Here is a 17,517-nt window from a genome sequence, read left to right as displayed (position 1 = left end):
ACTCGCACGCACACGCACGCACGCACGCGCACGCACGCACGCACGCATACACACACACACACTTAATTATGGGCTTCTTTGCTCTGGAACAGAGGAGTGGAGTTGTTTTTTGGTATTTTATTTTCTATATACATTTATTACAATTCAGCATTTTGTATATCATTTTTGTTGCTGCTGTCAAACTAAGAAAACCAGTTGTGCTTTTGGATGTAGATTTTGAATATACAATCTTAACAAGCATTTGATCCCCAAAGAAGATCATTGACAATAATATTTGTATTGTGTTATCAACACAAAAGTTTGTATAATTGAACAGACAGTATTGCTGTGATATTTAAGATGATAAAATGTAGTAAAATAAAAAATATGAATGAAAAACACACACTGCAATACAGTGTTTGGAAAATAGATTGACTTACTTCAGTTTGACCAGAAGATGGAGCTAAAATTCTTTCTTTATCTCTGTCTATAAACACATCAGCCAGCTCACTGATGTTATTGTAAATGACAAATAGCCTATAATAAATGTCATAAATGATTTAAATAAGTAACAGTTAGGAAAAGGCTACCAAATATTCAGGATAAAGGTTTCTATTCAGGGTCACGTGGTAGTTACTTTGAGTTATATCCTCTTTTGTGTACAGGGAATATGCCTGAAAAACTATGTTGAGAAAGTCAGTGTAAGTTTACATTGTCAACCTATAGCCTACATTTTGAACCTTGGGTCATTGTAAGAGAACTGCAACATATACCGTTACTAAAATATCAGAATGTTTTCAATTGACTATTTCAGTGTTATGTTGAAAAGATCTCAGTTTTTTATGTATGCTATAAAATAAGGCATGCACATTTAATGAGATGTTTACTGACACAATTGATATCAATGCCTGTCACGATTCAACACTACACCAAGACAGCCAGGAAAAAACCGGAAGAACGAGCATTCTATTCGTAAAATAAAAGCATGTCACAATAACTAAAACGACAACAGTAATAATAAATGTTTACATTATTTATATTTGTGTAAAATATGTCTACCTTAGTCGTGAGAGTATTTAGAGGGCGTATTACTGTCTTTCTTAAGAACACTTGAGTTTAACACATACAACTGATTCGTTTTTACATTACATTACATGTCATTTGTTAGACGCTTTTATCCAAAGTGACTTACATACATTTAGTACTGTGGGCAATCCCCACAGGAGCAATTTGGGGTGAAGTGTCTTGCCCAGGGACACAATGACATGCAGACTGCAGTGGGACTCGAACTCGCTATCCCCTGATTCGAAGTCCACTATCCACTGAGCCACAGCCTCCCTTTGGTGTACCCAGGCACACAACATGTGTTAAAAGTTTAGTTTGCCTCTTATCTAGCGTGTAACTGACAAATAAGTAGTAGCTAGCTACCCATTTACAAGATGCACATTGTATTTTATTTTTGAAATATCCCACCGGAAGCCCGTTTCAGTGACGCGCCTTGACAGTTGTTGTCAGTCCGCCTCACTTCAGCGGTGGAGCGGAGGAGCGCAGCATTACGCAGAACATGTAACTGAAACTACATCTCATCACTGCGCTGCTGAAGTTTTTACATCTGAACAGACTTTTTCGTGTTCTCTGAGAGAACACATTTAGAACATTTAGAGCTGCTTTTTGACATTCCACTAGTTTTAAACTAAATGACAAGTAGGCAGCAGAGCAGACGCACTCAGTGATACTCGGTGCACGATGGAGGGAAATAAGGGATTACTGCGCTGTAAGATAGTGGTGGTCGGCGATACGGAGTGTGGGAAGACGGCTCTCCTCCACGTTTTTGCCAAAGACTCGTACCCAGAGGTAAGAAACCGTATATTATAAACACATGAGTAAAGTCCCAGCAACCACACGGAGTGAACAAATATCCATTCAGCCGGACATATCCAGCGAATCTTAAAAACCTGCTCCTATCATCTAATGTATGGTAACTGGGCGATGACAAGCAACATGTTTCCTATTTACGTATTCATATGTGTTTTTGTGAATGACCTTCTATATGAGATTATCTTAACATTTGCTTGAAAAACATTTTCAGGCTTCAGACTCGAGACAATTCAGAGCCCTGAACTCTGGCTCTGCGCGCCTTTGCGCATCAGTCTGGTCTGTAAATACTGAAACATTACTTTGTGACCAAACCAAACGCCAGAGAGCTTGACTGCCTCTTACCAAAACACTGTACCCACACTTCCGAGAGACAATAATACATGTACAGTTATAATGTTTATGCTAAAAACTCTAAACGTATAATGAAATTAATCAAGATTAAATCATTCAGAAACAAGTTACTCTTGTAAATCAGTTTAAGGAAGTTTTTTCTAGTACATTAAAGCATTTCAGCACTTAAACCCTTAATATTTTCAATTAACATGCAGTGTTTAATTAAAATTGGACATTTTGGACAATATCAAATTAGATTTTGGATGGAATTGTTCATGAAGTCTGTTGTGAGGTTGTGCCTTTTCCTCAGTATTATGATGAAAATTAATCGAAAATGCCCAATATAATTAGCTGTTACCAAGAAATAACGAAAGACTAAAATATTCTTGAAGGTTAATATTTATTTCTTGGGAAACTTTTGAAGTGTTATTGGTTATAGGTCATTATTTTCCTGAATTTGGAAATAGTTAAAAACTCAGAATATAGCTTTCTCACACACACACACACACACACACACACACACACACACACACACACACACACACACACACACACACACACACACACACACACACACACACACACACACACACACACACACACACACACACACACACACACCACACACACACACACACACACACACACACACACACACACACACACACACACACACACACTATCTCATGCCTCTGATATTCATCTGCACTCCAGCTGACTGAAATATTCATGTTTTTCTTGTCTACGATACATTATCTTAATTTCAATTAAAATCCACAATGTACACAACACTCCCCTGAGCTTTGGTCTAATTTTAGCCCCGCGTGTCTCATTTCAGAATTATGTTCCAACCGTGTTTGAGAATTACACAGCCAGCTTCGAGATCGAGAAACAGAGGATCGAGCTCAACATGTGGGACACTTCAGGTAAGGAGACACTCTGGTTTGCTTTCACCCCTCTGTGTGTGTGAGATTATCATGCCAACGTGATGAGAGCTGCGCCGCACCACCGGCCCGTGAAGAAGTTAGTGCGCTCCAGATTGGCAAGCATCTGACTCCTTGGAGCAACATCCGGGCTGTGGGCCAAAAACATTAGCAGCCATTAGGAGAGTGTCATGATAATCTGCGGGGAGCACTGAATGACACTCTCATGTGTTTTTAACTAATTCAATGTGAGCTACCCATTAGCAGGCACATATCTTTCATAAAGTGTTTTAGTCCTTTCACCACCCCTAGAGTTAATTCGACACTCGTTGTTGGTTTTGAACAGCAGCTTCAGAGTTATATCAGCTCTGTGATAAGATAAACAACTTATCATTCAACGCATGCCTCCTCTAAGTAGCTGTCACATCATAATCATCCCTTAAGAACGCTGTCAAACTGGATTCATGCATACGTTAATGACAGTTAAAATTGGCATCCTGATCTAATCAATTCAACATGGCATGATTTCCAGTGTTAAAACAAGTGGTTTTTGTTATTTTGAGTTAATACATGTTGATTTTTTTTTCACTTGTAGTGCTGAGGAGGCTTTGTTGCAGGTGTTCAAAACTGTGAGGTTGCTTCTCACTGGTTTTATAATGTTGATTTCTAGACTCACAAGTTTTGCATCTGACAGCGATTTAGCATTTTTGAAACCAGACGTAAACAGTTTGTGGAGATCAAACATTCATGATTCTATCAGTCTCGGCATATAAACTATCGTTCTCCTTTTGTCAGCCTTAAGGCCTTTTCCTGTTTAATTTCCACTCACATAACGACACCCAAAAAACTTGTTTCCACACAACCGCAGTGAGACGCTTTAATGTGCAGCGTTCCATTAACCTCCACCCGTGCAGACTGCAGAAAGACCTGCTAGACGAGCTGCAGATTAAGAGCTGCCGAGGCCGGCGCTGCCTGTTGGTTTGCAATGGGTGAGGCCAGTCCACTGTGTTTGAACAACACCCTCTGAAATTGCAGGTTGTTTCACACACACATAAACACACACTCTGAAAGACACATACACAATGAGCCGTGTGGTGGATGACAATTACACTAAAGGAATGCTTAAACTGTAATTTACTCCCCAGCTCAAAAACATTCTATTCATTGTTTTCGTGTGAATCATATTGTCATATGTCATATTAAAGCAATCTTCCTGCGTACAAAAGAGGATACATTTAGTGGACATAGCTCTCCAAGGTATGAATGTGTGTGTACCTGTGTGAATTAGATGGAAGAAGTGTTCTCAGCAAAGCTTTACTTAACTAACTAAACTATTTCTATGGCAGGGTGTGCTACTTTGAAAGAAAGGTATTACTTCTTAATAAGAAACATATTTCTAAGGGTTTATTTGAGGATACACACCAGCCAAAGGGATTTATTTTACAACCTGGCAGCCAAAATACAGAATTTATTAAAGGTTGATTATCTGAATTATAAATCAAGTAGAAAAGTGCACTCAGTAAAGTGCAGATCTCCGCCAGGTGTGTCTCCTTCTCCCATCTAAAACGTGTTGTACAAAATCGTACAAAAAAAATGAAAGTAGTATTTACTTGATGGTACTGTTTCACTTTCTTGCAGAGTGATGAAAAAACGATACAAATCTCATATCTTTTACCATAAACATGAGCTGCTGATAAGCTTTGAAGACTGGAAACAAGGGGAAACAGCGAGCCTGTTTTTGAAATAATTAATTGGATTTCGGTCAAAAACAAACTTTGAGCGATCAAGATTATGGCCGGTGATCCATGTCTGACCTGAGCTGCCTTCCTCCAGTTTTGAGACATTTTTTTGTTTGCGTTAGCTCAGAGCTATTCTGGGTTTATCTCAGGAGACAGCTACATCAGTATTACCACAATTCCCCCTGGTACCTGCCTCTTTGAACAAACGGCTGAATGAGGGGATTACAATCACATGGCGTGTTTACAAGGACCGTTCTGTGTATGTGCTGCTGTAACAGTGGCTGTTTACCTTCTGTCCGTACTTACACTTGCTATTTCTTATGCAATCATAGTATTGTTTGAGTATGTAAATACATCTGCTGGTGTGAGTTTGTGTGTATTCGCAGCAGGCATGCGTAACAGACAGCCAGGCAAATGTTTGTTAGCCCTCAGTTTGTTTTTGTATGGCCGGGAGAGTCAAACCATTGGGAGCGAAGTTTGGCTCAATAACATTAAGGGGCTTTCAGGATTTAGTTTCAAACATAAATAATAAGATTACTTTAACTGAGAGTGTTGGATTTATGTTGGCAGCAAAGTGGTACCAATTGAATATAAAACTCCTTTGAACACAACAGATGTGTTGCTTCAGAGCACCGACTGACGTAAATGCAGATGATAAAAGAAAACAAACCCATCTGAGATTTGAAGATATGATGCCACAGCTCCTGTGTGGATAACAGATTAGAGGAGAGCAGATAAGGAGATCAGGACTGTTGTTGTGAGAGTGTTAGGCAAGGTGCCAGAACGAGCCTCCGAGCTGCCTGCTCAGAGTGCAGAAACAAACAGTGGATTTAATTAATCGGGCACTTGCTGTGTGGCCAAACATTTGCCCCATGTCTCCTTCATTCTTCATCTCGCTACACCGACCTCCGCCACTTCAACCTATTTTCTCTACATGTTCTCTTTCAGTCTCCCTGCCTCGTAGGTTAAACTCGTTTTCTTCTTCTTCTCTTTCTTCCTGCCAAACCAATTTCCTCCCTCTTTCTACTTCTCTGGTCATTATTCTCTCAATCTTCCTCACTTTCTTTTCTTTCTTTCATGCTGGGTTGTGTGTGTCGCTGAGTCAAGGTTAAGAGTAACAACGATGTGTCAAGATGAACATCAAAGGGCATCATTGGCCTTGGAAACGGCGGCTGAGAAACCAGCCTCAGCTCAAGGTTCGTTCAGAAAATATCCTGGAGCATTTGAACATCTTCAAGACCAGAGGTTGCACAGCTGGCATAGATGCAAACACAGTGCTGGAACAAGGGGTTAAAGCCCTACAGGGCCAGAACACAGCTTAACATGGTTGAGGTGAGTCATAAAATATTCATGGTACTAAGGTTTTTAATTCCTTTTGTATATTTTTAATTGGGTGTAAACATTTTCCTTTATTCTTTTGAATGCCATATTGTTTTTTCTTTTACATTTTTGACCTTCTCTTACAACTTGTTTTCTCACCATCATACACCAAAGCAAATTCCTTGTATGTGTAAACACACCCGGCAATAAACTTGATTCTGATTCTGAAAACACTCTGTTTGCTCAATTAGTTAGCAATTGGTATTCCAGCAGTATTCGTGGTAATTTAATCAAATTAATTTAAGAATAACATCACGTAAACACAATATAAATGGATATGCCCTAGAGCTAGATTCTAACTCCCGTTTACAAGAGGAGGTCTACGAGGTAATAATGCCTCTAATATATCCATTTGTTTTGTGTTTCAGTTATGTATTCAGTATAAGTGTACAATTTGCAAAAATAAAATTAACGAAACGGCAAAATTGTGAATTTGGAGAATTTTTCCAGCCTCTTGGTAGCCTGGGGTCCTGGGGCAGTTGCCAGCCTTGTTATGACACTCTGCCCAGGCTGATAATCAGACAGGACTCCCCTTTTGTTTGACTTCATGTAGCAGTCCTAAATAGTGTTCATGTTAGCCAATTCTGTTTGGGAGGTTGGCCAAACCAATCAGAAGAAATAACTCGCCTAACACACAGGCAAAAAAAAAAACGTTTTTCCTTTTGTTTTCTTTCTGTCTACATGTTACCACTCGGCCTACCTCACACTGGCGAGATCCCAGGCAAATGAAAATAACTTTCTTTGACTAGGTTCAGATCTCGTAATACATGCATTGTTCATGCCAGACAGCTTTATCTGGGAGATTTTCCTAGGATCGAGTAATCTTTCCTCCCTGTCTTTGTACATTTTGGTTGACACGGAAGCTGTTTTAACAAGAACCGGTTACATTTCCTGACAATCAAACGGATATACTGATTTAAGAGTTGTTGTTCTTGGTTGATTTGTTGGTGTTGGTGTTGATTCAGAAGTCTTTCTAGAAGCCAGTTCTTCCAAAAATCCATAATTAAAATACTAACCCCCTTAACCTTATTTTGTATTTGCATATAAGTTTCACTTTTTTACTATTCTGTGCTATATTGCGCGCTTGAAAATGTGTATTCCAAATCAAAAGCCTGTTGGGAAACGCTTTAAAAGAAACCAAATCATTTCCGCGCATAACAAATTACAAAAGTAATAAGTCAAACTCTCTTTTGTAAGAAGCTTCTGCAATGTTTTTATGTGCAATGTGCCTTGTGGAGTGATCAAAATGTAATTATTAGTTCAGACGACCATAACACAAAAACGAATTAGTCTCGATTTGCAAGCAATGTGGATTATGATGACACAGCAGTTGTGTGGAAGGGGTTCTTCGTTCTACAAATGAAATAAATAACGAGATTTTGAAGTTAAAATCTGATCCCAGCCGACCTGGAGTGCTATAACAGTTTCATGACTTGATTTGCCCTTCTCTGCACTTTTTCACTTCCTCTCTTTAATTTCATTCTTTATAACTCTGCCTGCCACCCCCTGACCATTTTCTTCTTCTCTCTGTTTCCACCGAGCCAAGGTCAGGAGTCCCACTGTATCGGGGCACTGCCCTCTCAGCACTCTTGCATTTGATAAGCTTACCTTGCGTTTTCTTTGTTCGTCTCTCTATCTGTCTCTATGTCCTTTTTCCACTTCTCAATAAATCTTTTTCTCATTTCCTCTGAAAATCCCACACTGCATCCATCCTTAACTCAGTGTGTCTTGGCCGTTAACATATGACTCACTCTAATCTGTCTTCATGGGCAGAAAATAAATAATCATTTTTACAAAATAAAAAAGGACTCTAGTCTGTGTATAATTCCCCAAGCATCTGGTCAATTATCAACCAATTTGCCAATGTGACTCTTAGAAAGGTCACACATTAGATTATTATACACACTCCAGGGGTGACCTTTACATTTTAATTAAGTGTCTGGTGCTGATTATGAATATGTCAGAAAATCACATTTTTAGAATGCTAGGTAAATGATATGCTGTGTGACAGTCTGAAACTTGGCATTAAAACCGACATGTCCTGTTCTTACTTTATGAGTTCACATTCTAATGACTCAAGCATGACACTATAAAGCCAGTTAAACGAGCGTTTGTTTTGCACATCACACAATAACAATGTTGAGTATTTATAAAATGTGGGGAATGGTAGCCATTATGTGAGATTATAAACAGATGACATAATAGTATGTGTTATGCATTATGTTCTTAATAGGAAGCCATTAGAGATGTTTGCCATACAAATGAAAGGTGATCATATGTTCGTGTTAGCAAATGGATCTGTCATGGCAAAGATTAAAGGACTATTCTCACATTTGATATATTGTGTTAGCATTATAATTCACATTTTAATTCCACACAGGATTGTTGTTTTGTTAACAGTATTCATAAAGAACTACTGCATGTTGCTGTTACTGCAAAGCAATTCAATTACTCTCTGTATTTTCTTTCCTCTGAGGCTGGCTGACAAAAAGGATATTTTTGTCACTAAAACACAAGCATCCAAAACAGGCAGGTTTCACAGCTGACTATGTGAAAGTGTGAGGTAAGAGTCAATAGTCCAACCGGCTCAACCTGCACTCTTACAACTTCCTTAAAAAGTGACACACCAAAGGAACGTATTGAGGTTTGCCGACTTGAACCCTGCCCTCCAGGCGGGTTCCTGTTCAGAAGCATGTAACCGGAATCTTCTCCGATACTTCCTAAAGGGCTTGACAAGTCAAAAACAAAATATCAGTTTTTCCGATGTTTGCCTGCGCTCACTAAAGCTTTTTTTGGTCAAATACTGTGGAAACATTGCTGGCATTTTAAAGACCCTGTTGCATCCGTCTATCCATCTCACAGAGTCTGTAGCTGAGATTGCTTTAACAGTCCATCATTCATTCATGAGCATCTTTTTTTATGACCCCAATGACATGTTTGCTCCTTGAAAGCACTACCCAGATGTGCGCCTAGCGAGCATCTATCTGTGTGAGAGGCACCTGGCTCCATGACAGGATAGAAAATCGCTCGATGTGTTGAAGCGCTGCAGAGGCTTTTTGGATAGAAGTGCAGATAGCGGGGGGAACTGGGTTTCTAGTCCAAGTGCTGTTGGTTGTTTTTACTAACAGGAGAGTGTATGTTTGTGTGAGTAAGTGTATGAGTAAGAGCTCTGAGAGATTAGACGAGTGGTAAAATATATAAATAGAGACAGTGAAGAGACAGAAGGATAACGTGGAGCTGTGAGTTTTAAACAGAGGTGGTTGAAGTACCAGAGTGTAGAAATACTCTATTACAAGTAAAAGTCCTACACTCAAAATGTTAAAAGTAGAAAAAGTATAAGCATCAAAATATACTTAAAGCACTGAAAGTAAAATTAGTCATTATGCAGATTGGTCCATTTCAGAATAATATATATTACATGTTTGAATTATAATTAATTATAGATGCATTATGATTAGGGTGTCGAGGTGCAGCTGTTTTGATAACTTTGTATTCTGCAGGGAAGATTTTGAATTTACTCCAGGTGTAACTACAGTCTTATATACATATTTCACATTATTAATCCAATTTTGAAAAGGTATTAAATACATTTAAGTATAAAGTACACGATTTACCTCTGAATTGTAGTGGGGTAGAAGTACAAAGTGGCAAAAGATGTAAATACTCAAGTGAAGTACAAGTAACTTAAGTACAGTACTTGAGTAAATGTACTAGTAACTTTCCACCAGTGGTTTTAAGTGCTGAGAGTCATGTACAGGAGACATCTTGCTGAACTGAATGATTGTTAGTAGGTTTTCATCCTGGTGTTGTTCTCCTCTGTCCATTAGAAGACCAAGGGCACATTGGAAATCAATGGCCTAGATGTGTATCCAGTCTCTCTCCCAGGAGACACAGGTCTGTCTCTCAGCTACTGGGGCATGTGTAACTGAGCAGTCTGTCTAAGAGAGACAGCCAGTCTGGATGAAGAGGCTCACTGAGTGCTAACTTTGAGACTTTTGGAAGAGACTCTCATAGCTTAGAATCAGACGAGAGATCCTCATGCTGTTTTAAAAGATCTGAGCATTATTAATTAATTTTACTTTGCCCAAAAGGTATCTGAAAGATCGAAATGTGTTTAAATGGCATGGAGCTTTTAGCACAGTGTGCAGATCTTTTGTCAGATTCCAGCTTTAGTTAGATGTCTTTATTTTTTCCAAACTTGTTATAAAGTTATTTAGTTCCCAACACTCACCAATTTTTTCAATTTTTTGACCATCAGTGACAAAAGCTGCCATTTCTCACAAAATTTGATGGATGGCCATATAATATTCAAAGCCACAATACAGTTACAGTAACATGTGGAGTGAGTGAAGGGGGGGAGGGGAGGGGTTAGAGTGTCAGTACCCTTCTCCCTTTACACATCATATATTCTGTATGTTGTCTGCAACCCTAGCTATTTCTCATTGTTATCTGTACAGTGCCTGTTCTTATGTATGCCAAAAGCTCAATTTGATCAATATGAGAGAATAGAAAGGTGAGGCCACGACAAACGACAGGCATATCCAAACCACAGAAAAACCAAACAAGACCCTTCATGTTTGCCACAACGATTACAAAGTTAGCAATAGCTCTCATGTCACACAAAAGATAATCAAATGGATGTCTGCTCTGTATTTGATACAGAGCAGACACAGCATTTTGAAATGTTATCAGGGGATAGCAGGGATACATGCAGGATCATTTGTTGTGTTTCAGAGAGGTTTTTGAAGCCAAAATGGATCGGTTGTTACATTATCTGACGGGAAAAAAGTAATTAGGTTTTGTAGTGCACTTTGTTTAGACACAAAAGACTCAAGGGGTTCTATCCATCCACTTCAGACCCTCTCCATCTCTTATCTATAATGCAAGACGTAGCTATGACCACTCCATTCAACCCCCAACACCTCAGCCATTACTGACAGCGCTGGATACTGGTGACCCTGTTTCTACTGCACTGTGATATACTTAAGCAATAGCTCACGACAGGCCGTGGTATAGGCTCATTATATCACAGCTAAGGGGCATGGTTCGGCCCGACGTGAAGCGGAGGGTCGACAACAAGTGCTCCTCAAGTGCTGTGTTTAATTTATTTTAAAGTAGGCCTGTGTATTATTTCTAATTCTCCTTATAGGAGTTCTTTGTTTCTTATTAAAGGTTAACAGTTTTATATAATGTAATAAATAGCCTAATAAATGCACAAAAAAAAGAAGTTTTTGTCTGATTATAACAATAAATACAACTTTATTAGCTATCAAGCTATGAAATATGTTTTGCGGCTCCAGACAAAAAAATGTTTTGGAAAAAGGAGCAAAATGGCTCTTTTGGTCAAAAAGGTTGCAGACCCCTGGTCTAGGCTGTTGCTTGGCATGCGAGAATATTGCTCCACTTTCTCCGGTCCCCGAGATTGGGCTTCCAGTAACTCTGGAGAGCTTTCGCACCTGTGGCCACTATGGTCATCATTTCTCTGCTTTGTTTCAAGACCCACATCAGAAAGCTTTTGAATGGTGGTACTTTTCCAGTTGGTCTACCTGCTCTTCACGTAGCTCTGCATGTTGTAGTTTAGGTGCTTTTTTTTCTGGAGATAGGCACTGCTCAATCCACTCCTCCATACTATAGTAAGACCCCCCCGGAGGTCGAAGTTAATCTTAAATGTTTCCATTTTATGCTTTGTAAGTTTGTTTCGTAACGGAAGAAATTTAAATATATTTATAAAACTGACAAGTCAAATCAAGCAATCTGATTGGTCGATAGTGTTTTTGCGGACCTCTTTGATTACAGATTTGAAAACATCGTTGCTTGCTTTAAAAGTAGCACAATTCATTATGTTAAACCTTCAAAAGTATCTAGATATCCCTGCCCTAATGCCAAAGGAACTGCACACTGAATATGTTTTGCCGTTTTGACCGCTGCGTCAAAAAGGAGGGCTTCTGCCCCGTTACTTCTCCGCTGCTTGCAGTTTGCTTTTCAGCCCAACGGTATACTGTTTTTCTCAGACGCGGAGGGATACTGACTTGTTGTGAAAAGTAACTTACAATTCTACCCGTGGTATACGCTCAGTATATCACGGCTAAGAACCAATCAGATTGCTTGATTTGACTTGTCCGTTTTATAAAGTAACAATAGCCTGGCTGTGACATGGTTTTATTTTCCATGGTACGGTATAAATCAGATTATAAAACGGACAAGTCAAATCAAGCAATCTGATTGGTTCTTAGCCGTGATATACTGAGCGTATACCACGGCCTGTCGTGAGCTATTGCTTAATTATACCGTACCATGGAAAATAAAACCATGTCACAGCCAGGCTATTGTTACTTTAAACCACGATTACCTGAAATGGTGTAGTTCAGTAGTTCCCAACATTTCTTGTCTGATGTTTAACCAATTCAACTTTCTTTAACCTTCTACCTTTAACTTTTGTTCAAAATATATGGAGTGGTAAAGGCTGGACATTTCAATTACATTTTTTTATATTTCTATAACAAATGTTTCTGCTTCCATACTAGTTGGCTTTTGACAAGACTGAATTCCAAAAAGTGGATTGATGTCTATTGATAATCCTGGTTGGTAAAAAACACAACTGTGTTTTCTACAACCTAGAGCGTGAGAGATTTTTGAAGATTGACATTTAAAAATTGTGTAAATGTAGCATTACTTATAAAACTATCATTATTTCTAAGTAACACATTATTTTCTGAGGATTTGCGTCAGGCTATTTCTTTTCAAACTGATGTGAACCATTATAAATGTTCTAATTGAATGTCTTTACCTAAGTTACTGGATCATAAATCTAAATATTATTTGCTATACACATGTGCATGCAGTTTGGAATACCAGTTTTCCTTTAGTAGACTTAATATTAATAATATAGATTTAATAGTAAAATAAAAGACTAGTTATTTTCTTTTCTATTGGCTTCATGGCCTTGGAAGCTCCTACCCAGCAGGTGAAAGCCGGCAGACAAAATAAACAAGATATATGAATCAGAGGTTTATTTGTTCTCTGGGTTTAAAACCTCAGAAACATGGCAGCACAGGAACATAAGGCTGCTCAGACAGCATGTAACATCCCAACAGGAGCTGGGAGGTTTAATCTGAAGGGGGCGTGGGGGGGGGCCCAGATGTCACTCTGTCATTAATTTGAAGGAATCCTGCAGGATTACTGCTGATTTCAGGCAAAACTCTGCTCAGTGGCAGTGCTCTCCGTCTGTGCCAGCTGAATAAGAAACACGCAAGGACATCGCAAAGAGAAAGGTATTCTGTTAGTCTCAGTCTAGATGAGAGAAATGTGACTTCTGTCTAACCTGATTAGACATAACATGACTTAACTTTAGCCTAATTGCTCTGGCTGATCTAGTAAACACAAACGTTAAAAATGTAGTGGATATTACATCAGAATGTCTTAATTACAGATTTCAACCATATAGAAAATGCATATACAGCATGTGTGTGGTATGGACAATATAAATCTGTTACACTGCACATTGTGTTTACCTCTTGATATGACTGACAGCACCACTCATTTCTCCAGGCTGCTTTTCTATTATTGTTTGGTATTCAAGCATTAGGAATGTGCATGACAAGCACAGCTTCAGCAGTTCTGCATATTAATCCATGAATTATGAGCGGCTACAATGCTTCATTTCACCGTTTAAAACATTGAGTCAAATGAAGCACTTATCCTCTTGAGCATGCTGTTGTTAAATTCACTTTGGTAACATTTCAAGTGTAATAATAATCACATTGTAAAAAACACTACTGCCGTGTTTCACCTATGCGGCAGATATATCTATCCTCTGTAATGGATTTCCGATGAGTCCCATTCATTTCTGCTTCTGTTTATATAATTCCCCTTTCGTAATGCTTAAATCTAATATAGTGAAACCAAGCAGTCAAATTTAAACAAACACATTTTTACATTAGATGTTAAAGGCTGATCAGAGATGCAAAATATGACATCTCTAGTCAAGGTCCAATTACTGACTATTCGAGGAGCTTTGACCACATTTCACATTCTTCATGTACCTGTCATCACCGCACCAAAGCTTCAAATGTACTACAGGTCACTTGTGTACACCTGTGCCAACTCCATCACAACTAAGAAAATGTCTTTTTTTAAGGTATAACCGTGGGAAACGTTAGAAAGCTCCAAAAAGTGAACTTAGAATACATTTTTTGACTTAAAGATGGGGTATGTAATTTTGGAGAAACCAGCTCGAGTGCGCTTGAATTTGAAAGTACACAACCGGAAAAAATCTGCTTCTTCCTTCAGACTTCCTTACAGAGCCCCTCCTCCAACACACACAAACGCGCACATGACCAATGAGGGCACGAGATAAGTTTGTGCACGAGATGGAAGGCTGACAGGCAGGTAGGCCATCAATCATTTTAGCCGGGCCGGCTAAAATGATTGGTCGTGCTTTTTACAGCGCTACAGCTTCCACAGATGACATTTTTGTATGTATTTATTGTCAAAGCATTTAATATATTCATTGCTATCGGGATGTTAAGAGCATTCCATGGAATATAACAAAAAGTGTTTCTGAAATACATTACATACCCCACCTTTAATGACTGCAGAAAGCATGTTATTTCCCTGTTATTAAGGGGGATTTCTATGATTAAGTAAGCACTTCCATCAAACTGTGGGACTCACTGGATACAAAAAAAGTTTAAAACAAAAGAAGATATTTTCAGACTAAAAACTGACTACAAGAACCCCATACCTCCTGGTAAAAGGCCATGTCTTGAACTCCACCTATGCTTTGCAGGCTTTCTGTCTCTGTGGGTACATTGATAACCTGGATGACATTTAGGGCTTATAAGACTTGACAAAAACCCTCAGAGCCTTACAACTATTTTCACAGACTGAATAAAACTCTCCATGACTAATGAAATGTTTAAAAAAGTGCCGATTTAACTTCAAGATCATCACTCCAGAGACTTAGCTCCCTCACCTCAATCAGCCTCACGGTCCCATTGTAGAAAGAATAACATTAAATCAACAAGTGGAACAGAAATCCATTATGTGTGGTCTAATCTCTCTTGCTCAATGGATGGCTTGTTTTAATCACAAGGTAAACAAAATCAGAGAATGGAGAAAAATATATCAGGCATAACAGCTTCATTTCAAATGATGGGGAAATTCAAATGCAATATACAGCTCTGCAGGGGGCCCGAGGTGTTTATGAAAATACGCTGAGTTATTATCCACGCTGTGTGTGTGAGTGTATGTGTCCTCCGAGTGGACACTATTACCGATTTAGAATCATCTGAACGTACAGGCTTCATTTCTCTTTTGTTATTTACCAAACAGCCATATTGTTCCCACACGTCACACAGCATGAGTGTGCAGCAGTAATGTTTAATCTCTACGGGAGGCATTACTTTTCCAGTTGGTGGAGGAAAAACAAATTAATCAATAGTTTAATTTTACTGCTGTTCACTCTCTGGATGTGTTCCAGAATTTCAGACCTGGATCAAACCCCAAAAAGGCAACTTTTTCCTCACAAGGGCATGACTGGGACAAACATGATTTTAATATTAATGATCATTACTGTGCCATAATGGAAGTTGGCAGACCAAAATGTCTCAAGAGAGGATTTATAACGATTTTCTGTGCAAACATCTCGAGGTGTGTTTGTGTTTCTTCTGACTCACGATGAGCCGATAAAGAGATACGACATTTAGAGTGATAGTGTCTTATCAGTCACATTACAGCTTTACAGGCTTAAAGCCATAAAGCTTGACCAAAAATACAACAGTGGGAGTTTAATAATGGGTTTTACAAGTTCAGACAAAGAGGAATTATCTATGGGATAAAAAAAAATCACTAACAAGATGAACCACATTTAACAGAATATATCATTTTTAATTCATAATTAAGAAACCAGCCCAGTGGGGTTCATTAAGGTCTCTCATCAAGAAACTTCATAAAAAGTTTTTACTCCTCTAATCTGATTTTGCAGTGCAGTCTGGAATATACAGACAGGTGACGAACCAGAAATAAAGGAAAAACAAATACACAAGAAATGCAGACACTCCTGCAGGAGTAATTAGGTTTTAGTTAAAGGTTTGAGTGTGAAAACATGGGATGTAATCAGCTGTTGGTATTTATATAGTCAACAATGTTACATTTTGGATTTTTTGGGGTAATTTATATAGAAAAAACACTGTTCTGTTTACCCCATTCTGGATGTTTATGTCTAATGAGTATTTACCTGCACCTTCCTTTTAATTTCCGTGTTTTTCAAAAGTTTGTTTCAAAGCTTGGAAAATAAGTAAACATGGGCTTTTTTAATAATATTCAGTCAGGTTTCTCTGTTATTAAATATAAAGTACAGGATTTGTTAGTTATTTAAAATGTTGATACATGAACTGCCTTTGGATTCTGGCTTGTATTGATTTCGGTCTAGTTTTATGCTTCATTTATTATTAGATTTTTCCAAAGATTTAATTTCGTTTTTTTTAATGCTTTTATGCTGAGGACAGATAAACTGAAAGGGGTAGGCCATATTTAAAGTAGATTCAGTGTGGATCATGTCTTTTTTTAAGTGTGTTAATTAAATTATAAATGGTAAAACATTCTTCAAAACAAACTAGTTGGATGTCATTTGTAGTAGTTGATATTCCCAGTGGAATTATGTGATTACATTATGGGAATATTTTAGATGAAAACTATGACGACAGTAGTTTGGTCAGAGATTCACAATGTTGATCATTTCAATGTAGAGTCCAGTCATAAATAGCGACATTATTTATTCTTTATAACCAGCTTCTAAATGAAAGATGCTCTGTTTTTCTTTGTTTCATATCATAGAAAACTGATTCTTTGTGAAAATAATTGTTAGTTGCAGCCCTATTCTCCAGAAAAGCCGCAATTTCATCACATACATTCCCTGGATCAGACTATCCTATACACAAGTATTTATTTTGTCTGTGGGATAATGTCAGTGTCTGCTTTGGGCGTCAATTGACATCAAATGGCAGAATTAAAGGATCTCACTTAAGGGATCATATGTTAGTCACAGGCACAGGAAATACAACTCTGTCCACTCCTGTAACAAAGCCCTGTGTCATGTGATTAAAATGGATTACACACCGGCTTCTGGGCATTTCAGTTTCCAGGCATGTAGTTCAATTGGCTTCATGAAACTACAACATGTAACACTGTGAGAAACTCGGTGTAGCTCTGATAAAGAATTCAGACATAACATGAGCCCTTTTAAAGAAAAAAACCCTCTCCAAACAACCACTCAATATAAGAGA

At 38.3% G+C, this 17,517-nt stretch overlaps 1 protein-coding gene across 1 annotated transcript in view; it reads left to right on the top strand.

The window, feature by feature from the left end:
- The first annotated feature begins 1,504 nt into the window (after positions 1-1,504).
- LOC307023932 (rho-related GTP-binding protein RhoN-like) overlaps positions 1,505-17,517 on the top strand; it is a 28,452-nt gene continuing 12,439 nt past the window's right edge. The window contains exons 1-2 of the mRNA XM_079657628.1: positions 1,505-1,833; positions 3,029-3,116. Of these exons, the coding sequence (XP_079513754.1) occupies positions 1,726-1,833; positions 3,029-3,116 (196 nt within the window). The 5' untranslated portion in view covers positions 1,505-1,725. The remainder of the gene's footprint in view (positions 1,834-3,028; positions 3,117-17,517) is intronic.

Source organism: Notothenia rossii (genome assembly GCF_949606895.1).
Source record: "Notothenia rossii genome assembly, chromosome: 11".
NCBI classification, from domain to species: Eukaryota; Metazoa; Chordata; class Actinopteri; order Perciformes; family Nototheniidae; genus Notothenia; species Notothenia rossii.
This window is presented reverse-complemented; position numbering and strand designations above follow the sequence as displayed.